Source organism: Balaenoptera ricei, chromosome 16 (genome assembly GCF_028023285.1).
Source record: "Balaenoptera ricei isolate mBalRic1 chromosome 16, mBalRic1.hap2, whole genome shotgun sequence".
NCBI lineage: Eukaryota > Metazoa > Chordata > Mammalia > Artiodactyla > Balaenopteridae > Balaenoptera > Balaenoptera ricei.
Window position 1 is genome coordinate 28,001,462 of NC_082654.1, and position 11,687 is coordinate 28,013,148.

The 11,687-nt window shown below is 53.8% G+C and overlaps 1 protein-coding gene across 3 annotated transcripts; it reads right to left on the bottom strand.

The window, feature by feature from the left end:
- Positions 1 to 1,646: 1,646 nt before the first annotated feature.
- Positions 1,647 to 6,469, bottom strand: KAZALD1 (Kazal type serine peptidase inhibitor domain 1). 3 transcript variants are annotated; one of them, XM_059899494.1, is made up of 6 exons: positions 6,118 to 6,469; positions 5,181 to 5,220; positions 4,205 to 4,773; positions 2,901 to 3,061; positions 2,673 to 2,820; positions 1,647 to 2,488 (listed from the first exon to the last, which is right to left on the bottom strand). In XM_059899494.1, the coding sequence occupies exons 3-6, from the start codon at positions 4,719 to 4,721 to the stop codon at positions 2,394 to 2,396; spliced, it is 921 nt and encodes a 306-aa protein (XP_059755477.1). In that variant the 5' UTR covers positions 4,722 to 4,773; positions 5,181 to 5,220; positions 6,118 to 6,469; the 3' UTR covers positions 1,647 to 2,393. The 3 variants fall into 3 exon arrangements, with proteins under 3 accessions (XP_059755477.1, XP_059755476.1, XP_059755475.1); XM_059899493.1 differs by having other exon boundaries at positions 6,365 to 6,466; XM_059899492.1 differs by lacking the exon at positions 6,118 to 6,469 and having other exon boundaries at positions 5,181 to 5,326.
- Between the last annotated feature and the right edge of the window lie 5,218 nt (positions 6,470 to 11,687).

Genomic DNA, 11,687 nt, shown 5'->3' on the forward strand with positions numbered 1-11,687 from the left:
CCTAGGACGAAAAACGCGAGGAAGGCTTGGAAACCCGTGGGGAGGCGAAGCCGGGAGTTCTGGCAGCAGCTCGGCTTCCCCCTCCACCTCCCCTCTCCTCCCCCGGGAGCGGCGGGAAATTATTTATTAAAACGCCGCCCGCGCTCTCATTTATTTGCGGTGAATAATCCTCGGCATTGCAGCGCGTTTATTAAACCTTTCCCGTCCCAGCAATTCTTTAATAATAAATCGCGTGTCACTTTCCAGCGACGTTATTAAAGCCGGTCCGCTGGAGCAGGTGGGGGGGGGTGCACAGCAGGGGTTCCTCCTATTCAAGGCTGTGGGGCCTGAACCTGCAGCACCGCGGAGGGAGAAACTGAGGCTATAACGAGGCTGCACCTGAACATCCTGTAAAGTCTGCAAAAGTGATGGAGGAGTACGGGTTCTGGGGGACGCGTGTGACCCTCTAGGATCGTGCGGAGCCTCTGCTCTGCAAGTGGGTGCGGTAGGATCGATGGGCCCGCCAGGGGGCGCCTTCGAGCCCAGCTGGCTGGGAGTCGCCAGCGAAGAACAAGTCAGGGGCGGATTCCCTGGCTGCTGCGGGACCCAGACCCCAGTCCCCTCAGTCCCCTCTTTCAGCGCAGAGCAGACCTCCTTCTGGGCCGGACGCTGAACGGCCTGACCCTCCTGCCCCCACCATACCGCTCACATCCCTATCCCTACTTTCGCGGTCGACTTAGAATTCGCCCCAAGTATCCAACCCGCTCGAGCTGTTGAGTGCTGCTCCTGGAAACTCGGGGCTCCAGCCAGGACTCGGCAACGAGAGCCGTCCTCTGGCTTAGCCTCTCGACGAGTCCTGAGGTTCTGCGGGAGGGGCAGCCAAGCCCTTGGGTTGGGGGCCGGGCCACGCCCCTCCCAAGAGGCCGGGCTCCCTGCGTTGGGCCCCAGAGGACAAGCTCAGACACCGAGCCAACTGCGACTTCTCCCGTTGTGTGGCGCCAGGCTTCAGGTGGAACCCAGGCGCGTAGGAGGCCTTCGACACCCACAAACGGGGGTCTTGGCCTCGCCAACTTAAGCTTTCATTTTCTCCTTTAGTCAGTCAATAAACACTACGCCTCACCAGTGTCCCTGGGCTAGGTCAGGGGAATGTGGAGAGAGATTTCGGGAGCGAAACAGTACGGCGCTGTGAGGGACCTCCAGCCAGAGAAGACATGTCACAGTTGGGGCAGACGAGAAAACAAGCTTACCATGATTTTGTCTGGGTTCGGCTGGGAAATGGGTGGCTTCGTAGGGAAATCCTAGGGTGCGGCCCATACATGTGACCAAACTTCTCCCCTCCTCCATCCAGTTTATGCTTTCATACTGGGTCCTACCCACATAGATCTGGTTTCTCACTCTGCCTGGGGAGGGGACAGAGGGGCAGGCAATCTATCTCTAGACCAGCCCCAATGGAGTGCAGACTGGGGGGATACCCTCCCTCCCAACCAGATGGCTCCAACCTTCCTGCCTGGGGCGGTGGGAGGCCCCAGCTCAAGCTTCCTCTACATCTGGCAGGCATGTGCTTAGAGAGCAGGACCTACAGCTTCTGGAAGCCAGAGTCCTACTACCCTGGGAGGCCTCCCGGAGAAATGCGGTCTCTGTGTGCAAATCTGCATGAACCATCTGTCTCAGTTTGTTCATAAATCTTTATTGTGTGCCTACTGTGCCTAGTCTTGTGCTAGGCATCGTCCAGTACAAAGTGGTATAATATATGGTACTGCCCTCATGGAGTTCCCAGAATGACAGGAAAATCAGACATGCCCAAATGCCCATCTTACTGCACTGAGCTAAACCACGCTCCATCGTGCCTTCCTGGACAGCAGATGGCAAACAGCAAAGAGGATTGCAGTTAGTACGTGCAATTGGGACTTAAAAAGAGGGAAATTTTCTAGAAGGTGAGTTTCGAGAAAGGGTAGACTGAGGTTAGGCAAAGACTGGGGACTAGGAAAATAACAGCAGGAGCTGTGCAGAAGGGCAGTCAGAAGACTAGCTGAGCAGAGCTGGAGGGAGGGCTGCTGGAAAGTAGAGGATCCTGGTGTCTGCACCCCTTTGTGTCAGCTCCCCACCCCTACCGCCCACCCCCCACTCAGCCTAGAGACCAGCAGGCAGCTATTGCCTAATGCCTGGTTGGTCCACACAGGAGACTGTCCTGGCCAGAGCACCTCCTGCATGGGCCCCTCTGCATCCCACCTCCCCTAGTCTCTGCCTCTCTCCTTACCCTCCAACTTTTGTCTCTCCCACCACCATCACATCTCCCCTACTAAGGGCATTAAAGCAATCTGTGAAGGGGCCCTGCTCCCCCTTTCCAGATCTTTTCAAGAGCAGGGTTGAAAACTATCCCCACTCACCCACCCCCATGGGCCATGGCTCTGGACCTAGTAGTAATCCTCGGCCTCTTCACTCTCAGCCTCCTTCTCAGGAAACAGGTGCAGGAATGACAGCTGGGGGATGCCTGTGGAGTTCAGCTGGTCTGCAAACACATGGGGACAAAGGAGAGAGAACAGGAAAGAGGGCTGTCAGTGCCCATGTATCCCAGTCTGTGAGAAAGCCATGCTTGTGTGTGTACCCACATGCATATACACACATGGACACACATTCAAGGGCATGAATCCACCACCTTCCCCCAGCCCCCAGAGCTCAGGGCTCTCCCTTACCCAGTGTGAGCACTGTCAGGCTAGCTGGGGCCTCAACCTGGCCGAGGGCATTGCGGGCCAGGCAGCGGTAGATGCCCTCATCGCTAGGACGCACAGCCTGGATCTGCAGCCAGCCCGTCACCTCAAACCTCTGGGGTCCACCCCTAAACTGGAGCCAGGAGGAGTCAGCAGCATCGTTCTAGGGGGACCGTGGGCTGCCCCGGGGAGGCCTCTGCTCCCTGTCCCTACCTGCACAGAGATGTGGGGGTCATCCCCTGGCAGCTGAATGTCCAAGCCGTCCTTTCTCCACTCGATGGAAGCCATGGGGTAGGCAAACACTTCACAGCCAAAGATCACATCCTGCCCCGTCACGTTCCAAATGTCATATGGGTGTGACACAATCTGGGGCTCTGGGGGTGGAGATAGGAGGCCTAAGAACAGGATGGCACATCCAGCCCAGCAAGGACCCCATATACAAACCATTTTGAATGTGTTTGTGAGGGAACACATATATGCTGAAGTAAATACACATCCATAAACATGACATGACACATACACAAATGTAGCTGCAGGTACACACAAGGGTGGGAACACAGCGACAGAAATCACAGGCAGACAAGATGCACAAACAAGCACAGAGACCCACACCTCAGCTTGGCAACCACACTCTGTCCCTGATTGCTCCCCTGTCCTCATTCCACCCTCTAGGCCCCTACCCTGCTGGACTTGTAAGCAACACCTCCCTCCCCCACACCCTCCCCCTTCTCTAACCAGGTCCTGCTGCCAAAGGCCTGAAGATCAGCCCTTCCCCCACCCCACCCTGGAGGGGGGGGGCAGTCCACCTGGTAAAGGCAAGGACACTGAAATCAATCTGGGCAGCAGGCAGAAAGCCTGGGGTCGTGGGGGGGACCCTCCCACAGAGCGTTTATTTTCCCAGCAGCCCCAGCCAAGCCAGACCCCTCAAAGGGGCTCAGGAAGTGAAGGTTACTAGAGCTGCCAAAGAAAACTTGAGGCTTGAATAGCCCTCAGCCCGCTGGGATGGGGGAGGAGGAGCTAGAAAAGCCCCCCTGCTCCACTAAACCCTAAACGCAGAGTAAAGGGGAGGGCGGGAAGAGGCCCGGAGACTAGGTTAACTAAGCACTGGCTCTACGGAGCCGCCCAAACGAAACCTGATTGCATCTCACAGGAACCCAAGTTTCCCTGCCTGAATTCTAGTGGTCTGGGCAAAGTCTGAGAGTCTCTCTTCACTCTCTCAATTTTGAGGCCAAGCGTTGGCTATGTGCCTGCTCTCTCAGAGGGTTGGTCTCTGCCAGCCGGGTCTGGAGCTTTCACGCGCCCCAGCGCACGCTGCTTATTGACAAAGCTCCGGGCCCGCACCTTCAGGCATGGTTTCTGCGGACCAGCCCCAAGAGCAAACTCTTATAACGGACTCGAGGCCTCCCTGGCGTCATCTTTTTCGCTCCGCTGGCCAGAGACCAACGCCGTCGGGGACCGGGGAGCAGCGCCTTGAGGAAACCCAAGTGCCGGGGGTCGGGGTCGCGGGCCGTGCGTACCCGATTCGCAGGGCCCTGGGTGCGCCACGGTGAGGTTGGCGTCCGGCCGAGCGCGGGCCGCCTCCTGCAGGCGGCAGATCTGAGCGTAGGTGCGGCCGTCGGAACCGCAGAGAGGGCTCTGCGAGCGGCAGGCACACAGCGGCTCGGGCACCTCTCCGCGGCTCAGGTCGCCACCAGCGTCCAACTGGCACTCAAGCTGCTCGCCGCAGCGCCCGTAGAAGTGGGCACTGGGGTCCAGGTCGCAGAGCTGGCCCTCAAGATTGGCGCATTCCCAACAGCAGCCGCACGCGTCGCGCACCCGGCCGGCCAGGCAGCCCCGCGGCGAGGCGCACTCTTCTGGCCGGCAGGGAGCGCAGCCCTCGCCCTCCGCCAGCAGCCGTAGCCAGCCGCGCCGCAGGTAATCGGGGCCTAGGGATGGCCGCGCGCCAGCCGGGGACGGCGTCCGCACCACCAGGAGGAGCAGCAGCAGCAGCAGCAGCACGGGCAGCGGCAAGGCAGCTGCGGGCGGCTGGGGCATGATTAGCTGGAAGCCTTGAGAGCACTAGGGGCTTCAGCGCGTGCGTGGCACCCTGCCGGAGAGGGAAACCAGGTCAGGAGGTCAGAAGCAACCTCCTTGTTACTCGTACCAACTTGGACCCTAGCACTGCCCCCTCCCCTGCTACCTTGGAGTCAAGTGTCGAAGGGTCATAGGAGGGGTCATCCAGTTACGCTGGGTGGTAAGTGATTGGGCTGTTCTTGGGGGTTGGGGAGAGGTGAGAGGAGGGAGTGATAAAGCTCAAGCACACGCCCGCACCACCACTACTACCACCACCACCACAAACCATCCAACTTCGAAGCTTCCTGCCCTAGAGATGGGTGGGAATGGATGGTCCCAGGAGGAAGGAGTTGTTAATAAGAGTGGAAAGGGGGTGGGGCGGGGGAGGGTGTGTGTGTTGGGGTGGGGGTGGGGTGATGCCCTGGGGCCCAGAGCGCTCACCTGGTGTCCGGGACTATGCCCCTCAGAGCAGCCGTGACTCCTGTCCGAAAAAGCAGGCAGTGGAAAGGAATCGGGTGGGCCCGCCAGCCACCTCTGCTCCGACTTGAGAATCTCTGACAGAGTCCACGGACTTGCACTCAGAGAGCAGCTCCTCCGCCCCCTCTCCCCGCCCCTCGCCGTTGCATACCCCACCCCCTCCCCTAGTTCTGAAGCTGCCAATTTTATGCAGCCGCACGGGACCCTCCTGGGCCACTTCCCCCTAGCCTGGTCCAAACTCACAGTAAGAACAGAACAGCAGTAACCGGACACCCAAGCTGGGAAAGGACTAGAGATGGGGTGGAGTGCGGGTTCGGAGTAGGGGATGGGAGGGTCGGGGGTAGCTGGGAAGTTAGAGTTGGTTGAAAGGCTAGGCCCTGTCCCATCTGACTTTACAGTCCCATCCGCTAGAGCAGCTGCAAAATGACAAGGAGGTAGGAATTCTTGTGCCAAGTCGGGCGCTCCTGCAGGGCAGAGCCAACCAACGTCTCCCCGCAGCCCAGGCACGATTGCAGGCTTGTCCACCCCGCTTCCCCACCAAGTCGCGGACCAGAGACTCGGCGTTTACTTCTGCCTCCTCACATCTGGCCTCCTCCTCCCTCCCCACATCCGGCAGGTGCTTCAACCCGAGGAGGAGCCGGGTGATTATAGAGGTCCCAGCCGACCGGCGGCCCCTGGGAGAGGTGGGCGGGGCGCCTCCCCAGTGGGCAGCGCTCCGGGTCAGAATTACAGGTTATGGTTGCTAGGCCGTTAGGGCCAGAGGCATTCGGTCTCGAGGCCGCCACCGGCGCCACCGTGGCACTTTGGGCTGGGGGCGGGGAGGAGAACATTCCTGGAGGCCCGCCCTCCTCCGTACCGGGGGCCTGCCAGGCCCCGCCCCGGCCTGCCCTCAGCGGCTTACAGAAACCCCGCTGCAGTCCAGTTTGTAGGGGGCGGAGACTGAGCTTTGCAGCCAGGGAGGGGACATTATTCAGTCAGGCTCGGTCCGGAAGGACCTGGCCCGGGTTGGACACCGGCCTCTCCCATCAACCGCGAAGTTGGGGGCCGGGCCTCGGCCTCTGGACCGCCCAGGAGGACTGGCTCCGCATGCGCACCGGGTGCCGGGGGAGTCGAGCGCTCGGAAGCGGTCAGAGACTCTTTCTCCTGACCTGAACGCAGCCAAGCCCCTTCATTTAGGGGTTCCCTCGAAGGGCTCTACTGAGGTGGGCGTAGCCAGATACACAGTCACCCTAATCTCTAAAACGCAGAAGAGTGAAGGGAAGCAAACTTCACGCGAGGTCTCGTAACTGTCGCGAGAGTCAAAACAGGAAGGAAGTCTAGGAATTCAGAACAGGAAAAGCCCGCGGGTTTTAAATCGGAAAAAGAATGGGTGGAGCCCGGTAAGGCTGATAGTTGTGGGTAATTCCTTGTCCTTGGCCCTGGGGGGCAACTGAGAGTGTCGACCTGGGGCAGAAGTGAACTGTAAGAGAACTGCGGGAAGCCCTGAAAAAAAAGGGGGATGGGGGACTTGAAATTGCGGAGCTGACTAATGGAGCCACCCAAGGACAGGTCTCTGGCTCTGGTTTACAAAGTACCATGAGGGCTGAGATCGATGTCCGGGTTACAGAAAGGAAGCAATACGGGATCTCTTAATGAATTGTTATCGGCTTCTAAAACCAGGAGCCAATATTTAAATAACAAACTCAACAGATCTAGAAACTCTTCACTTAGCCACCTTGTTGTAGCCGGTTGTTTACTTTCAGTCTCTGCTGTGCTCTTTGCGTCTGGTATTAGGAATTGGGACTAACTCACCACTGTATCTTGTGAACCTAGCCCCTCTCCTGGCAGCACAGTAAATTGTCGGTAAATATTTGTGGATTAAATGTGAAAGACTTTTCCTGAGTGTGAAAGTCAAGTTTAACGTGGATTTTCGGAATCGCGGACGAAGGCTGGCTAGACAGGGAACGAACGCCCTCTGGTGGTCTTGCGGTTGGTGACGAGAACAGGACCATGCATACAGTAGGCACCGAAGTTGTTGACTCTACAGGAGATCTTCTTTTATTAAGTAAAGATTTGTTTCAGGAAAACTCCACATATTGTAAAAATATGTTTAGAAGGGAATTTTTTGCATAAGACACAATTTGAAAGTTTAGATACTTTCCCAGATCCCCATCATCTGACACTTTATCCACTAAGGCTCCAAAACACATTCAGTAACATCTATTCGCATCGTAAATAGTAAATAAATAAATAAATTTAATAAATTTTCATACTCATACTTTGAAAATGTTGACTCAGTTTGACCGGATCATGCAAAACTGTTGGGCCACAGGAAAAGGATTCTCTTAATTCAGATGATGTGACTACTGCAAGGAAAGAAGCCAGGTGGCAGCATCCTTTGCATCGGCATGAGGGAGACTAGATTCAGGTGAGGAGGGTGAAGTTAAAATTTGTTGAAGAACAGATAATCCTGCCTCTTTCCTCTCCTTACTCTTTCCTGTAGATGCTTGTACTGAAGAAGGAATGGGGTATAGAATATAGTTTGCTTTCCACTGTGAACCATAGCCTGGAGTTCACGGTTATCATACCTTTACTTTCTTTCAGCCACTGACCCATGAGATAATTGTTAAATATAATGACAGAATGAAATGGGTCCTAGACAAATGAACAACATAAGATGAAACAGCATAAAGGATCAGTTTGGTAAGAAATTACTTGGGAGGACCCACACATTCTAACCTGTCACTTCTTGAACCCTATTTTGACACAACTAGTGAAAATTATAGGGTTGCAACTTTGGAAAAAGCAGAAGTGAAATAGATGGTCCAGATTGACCCGTTAGAAATGGATACAGAGGAATTTGTGCTTCCAGTGAACATTAGAATCAGTTAAGTCAAAAAAGTCTCAACATAAATAATTAAGATGGAATACCTTGTAGCTACCTACTACGACAAATTGGTGAACTCCATAAGCAGCTCCAGCCTACGTTATACTTATGGCTCCCAGAAAAAGCATCAGTACATCAAATTGCAGGGAAATATGTTATTGACTCTGCTGGGGTGATGTGCTCAACAGGAATTAATTACGTGGCTGAGGCCTGACCAGCCTGGAGCGTGTCTCCCCTGCAGCAGGTGCAGTCGATGCCCCACCCATTTACCATTGACCACCCCAAATGTTACCTGCAGACAGTTCCTGTACCATCTCATGGGTCTCTTTACCTGAGGGAGTCCTCTGGCTCCTAGAGTGAACTCAGCTAGCAGGGCAGTCTAAAAATGCCACAGAGTTAACTCAGGAGCAAGCCATAGCCAGTGAGGCCCAGGAGTTGGAGGATAAATACCCCTGCTTCCTTTCCTTTCAGTGGAATAATTCTGTGCTGTATTCTCTCCAGGCTTGCAGAAGGGCTCCCCCTCACTGATGCACCTTTTATTTACTTTTCCTCCCTTTTCTCACTTCCCCTCTCCTTCACTGTGTTTTCTGGGATAACCTCCCAAACAATCCCTGTCTTAGGTTCTGCTTTCTGGGGAATCAAAATTAAGATAACCTCTGTAGAGGGAGGAGGCCTTCCGTCTGAGAGCCCCATCAAGACCATATGGACCAGGAAAAGTTCTTGGACCCCAAACCACATTTGTTAGTGACAGTATCCTTGCTTACATTCCACTTTCAACCTTTGCTCTTAAGACATAACACAGTTTAGCGTTGGCTTCTGTGGGGAGTTGGGCAATAGGTTAATATCCAAGACTCTCCTGAGCTGGCTGTTTCCCTGAAGCCAAGGAAGAAGCTGGGAAATGTATGCTAGAATTCCAAGGAAAAAATGGTGGGATGCTTTCCCAAGGGCTGATGGAAAATAGAGAGAACTTAACAGTAAGCCAGGAACTACTTGGTGTTTAGGCAACCAAATCACACAGAGAATCCTAGACTCCAGGAGAGCATCAGAATATGGTAAGTATAATGCTGAGCAGAGAACAACTGCCATCTCTGTTCAGTATGGGCAATTCGGTACTATCAGAACAAACATGTTAGAAAGAACATGGGCTTCCCTGGTGGCGCAGTGGTTGAGAGTCTGCCTGCCAATGCAGGGGACGTGAGTTCGAACCCTGGTCTGGGAGGATCCCACATGCCGCGGAGCAGCTGCGCCTGTGAGCCACAGTTGCTGAGCCTGCGCGTTTGGAGCCTGTGCTCCGCAACAAGAGGGGCCGCGATAGTGAGAGGCCCGCGCACCGCGATGAAGAGTGGCCCCAGCTTGCCGCGACTGGAGAAAGCCCTCGCACAGAAACGAAGACCCAACACAGCCATAAAAATAAATTAATTAATTAAAAAAAAAAAAAAGAAAGAACATGGGCTAGAAAGAAGAAACATGAGGCTCAGCATAAACCTTTGAGCATGTTATTGAGTCCATAAACCTTAAAAAAGAAAAAAAAGTCCATAAACCTTACGTGTCGATATGCACAGCCTCACAAATCCCCAATTCCTTCGTGTATTTTCCACCATTTTCCCCAGGAGTAAGATACATGAAGAGAGGTACCAAAAGATGACGATCAGGTGAACTAGTCCTGGCAAGCCTGCTGCTGGCTCTGTCCCCTGACTGGGGGACACCCCAGTGGGGAATTTGTTGAGTAGAATCACACGGAAGTTGAGCTCAACTCAAGAATTGTGTAGAAATATGGTGCTTTAAGTTAAGGGACTGAAATCTTTGGGGTCCTGGGACTTGACTTGCTGTCACACTGCCCTCTACAACATTTTTAAAGAATTTGGATTTATCACAAGAGCGAAGGCTGCCATATATCAGTCTTGTGAGTTGGGAACTGTCAAGTGCTAACACTGGCCCAGCTGCTGGGTGCTGTCTGCAAAGCAGGCGGTACTGCAGTGGGAGGCAGCTTAAAACGCCCCACAGTCTAAGAAGGGCCTCCGAGAAGTTCTTATTTTAACATAGAATCCAGGCTTCCAGTCAGCTTTGCCAGCAGCTGTGACCCATCTGAACCTCAGTTTGTTCTGAGAAACGAGGATGAATTCAGCCTTCAAACATGTTGTATTTGGCACAGTGGGGTTTTTTCTTAATTGCCAATATTTAAATAATGAGAAATTTTATATAAAAATCCAGAATTTAGGTGCTGGGGTCATTAGGCCAGGATGTTCAGAGAGGCCTAAGGGAGAGCCCCCAGCTGCTCCTAGTGCTGAGATAAGGAAGTGAGAAAAGTTGGAGCTAATATCTAAGCTCCTAGTGCTGTCAGATTTTTTGGGAAAAAAAAAAAAAAGAAAACCCAGGGAATCTAGTCTACCCTGCAACCATTGAAGATGAGCATTGGCTGCTGTTTCAGGCAGGGCTGACCCTCTCCAGCTCACCGCAGTCCCAACCAGGCTTACTTCCCTCATATAAGAGTCCTGCTGGCCGGGCTTCCCTGGTGGCTCAGTGGTTAAGAATCTGCCTGCCAATGCAGGGCACACGGGTTCAAGCCCTGGTCTGGGAAGGTCCCACATGCCACGGAGCAACAATGCCTGTGCACCACAACTACTGAGCCTGTGCTCTAGAGCCCAAAAGCCACAACTACTGAGCCCACCTGCCACAACTACTGAAGCCCGCGTGCCTAGAGCCCGTGCTCCGCAACAAGCCACCCAATGAGAAGTCCGTGCACCACAATGAAGAGTAGCCCCTGCTTCCCGCAACTAGACAAAGCCCGCGCACAGCACGCAGCAAGGAAGGCCCAACGCAGCCAAAAATAAATAAGTAAATACATTTATAAGAAAGATTCTTGCTGGCCCATGTGGCCTTTGAGTTTATGATCCTCGAACTAGATGGTTCCTTCAGCTCTAACATACAATAACAATAGCTACCCCTTATCAAATGGTTCCAGTGTGCCAGGCACTGTGGCAAGCAATTTACATACATCAGCTTATTTCAAACTTACAAAGGTAGTATTATTAACCTTATTTTTTAAATGAGAAAACTGAGGTTCAGACCTGTAGGTAAATTTGCCCACTGTCACACTGACCAGTAAACAACAGAGCCAAGACTTGAACCTGGGGCTGCCAACATCCAAGGCCCGATTCTAACCATCACGTTCGTTATCCTGACAATATCGCTGTATCTTTGTCAGCCTAACTCCAGTGCAGCTGGAGCCAGAACTGCAGCTGGTGTTTTATAATTTAAACACCCTATATTCAGGAGCCAAACTGTAGAAATGCAGGTGAGTGTGTGCCCAGACGGCAGATCAGGAGGTGGGGAGGTGGTGGGGAACCTCGTTGGTCACAGCATCTGGGCATCTGAGGCCAAAGTGCTTCAGGGCTGGCATCAAGAGAAGACAACAGAGATGAGCTGGGGCTTCTGGGGAGGTGGTAGGGGGAAGGCAGGTCAGTCCCCTGTTAGAGGCCTTGGGGAGAACCTCCAGCTGCTCCTAGTGCTGAGACAGGCGGGTGGGAGGTGACAGGCGATACAGCTGATACCTGAACTGCTAGTGTTGGCAGGAATCTTCCTGGCTATAGGTGGCTGGGGTGGAG

What these genes read in the sequence shown, in the direction of transcription:
- KAZALD1 (XM_059899494.1), bottom strand. Translation starts at nt 4,721, where the DNA reads ATGCCCCAGCCGCCCGCAGCTGCCTTGCCGCTGCCCGTGCTGCTGCTG. An exon ending in CCCAGGGCCCTGCGAATCGG is followed by an intron (nt 3,062 to 4,204) that starts GTACGCACGGCC and finishes CTCCACCCCCAG; the next exon opens with AGCCCCAGATTGTGTCACAC. An exon ending in ACCCCCACATCTCTGTGCAG is followed by an intron (nt 2,821 to 2,900) that starts GTAGGGACAGGG and finishes TCCTGGCTCCAG; the next exon opens with TTTAGGGGTGGACCCCAGAG.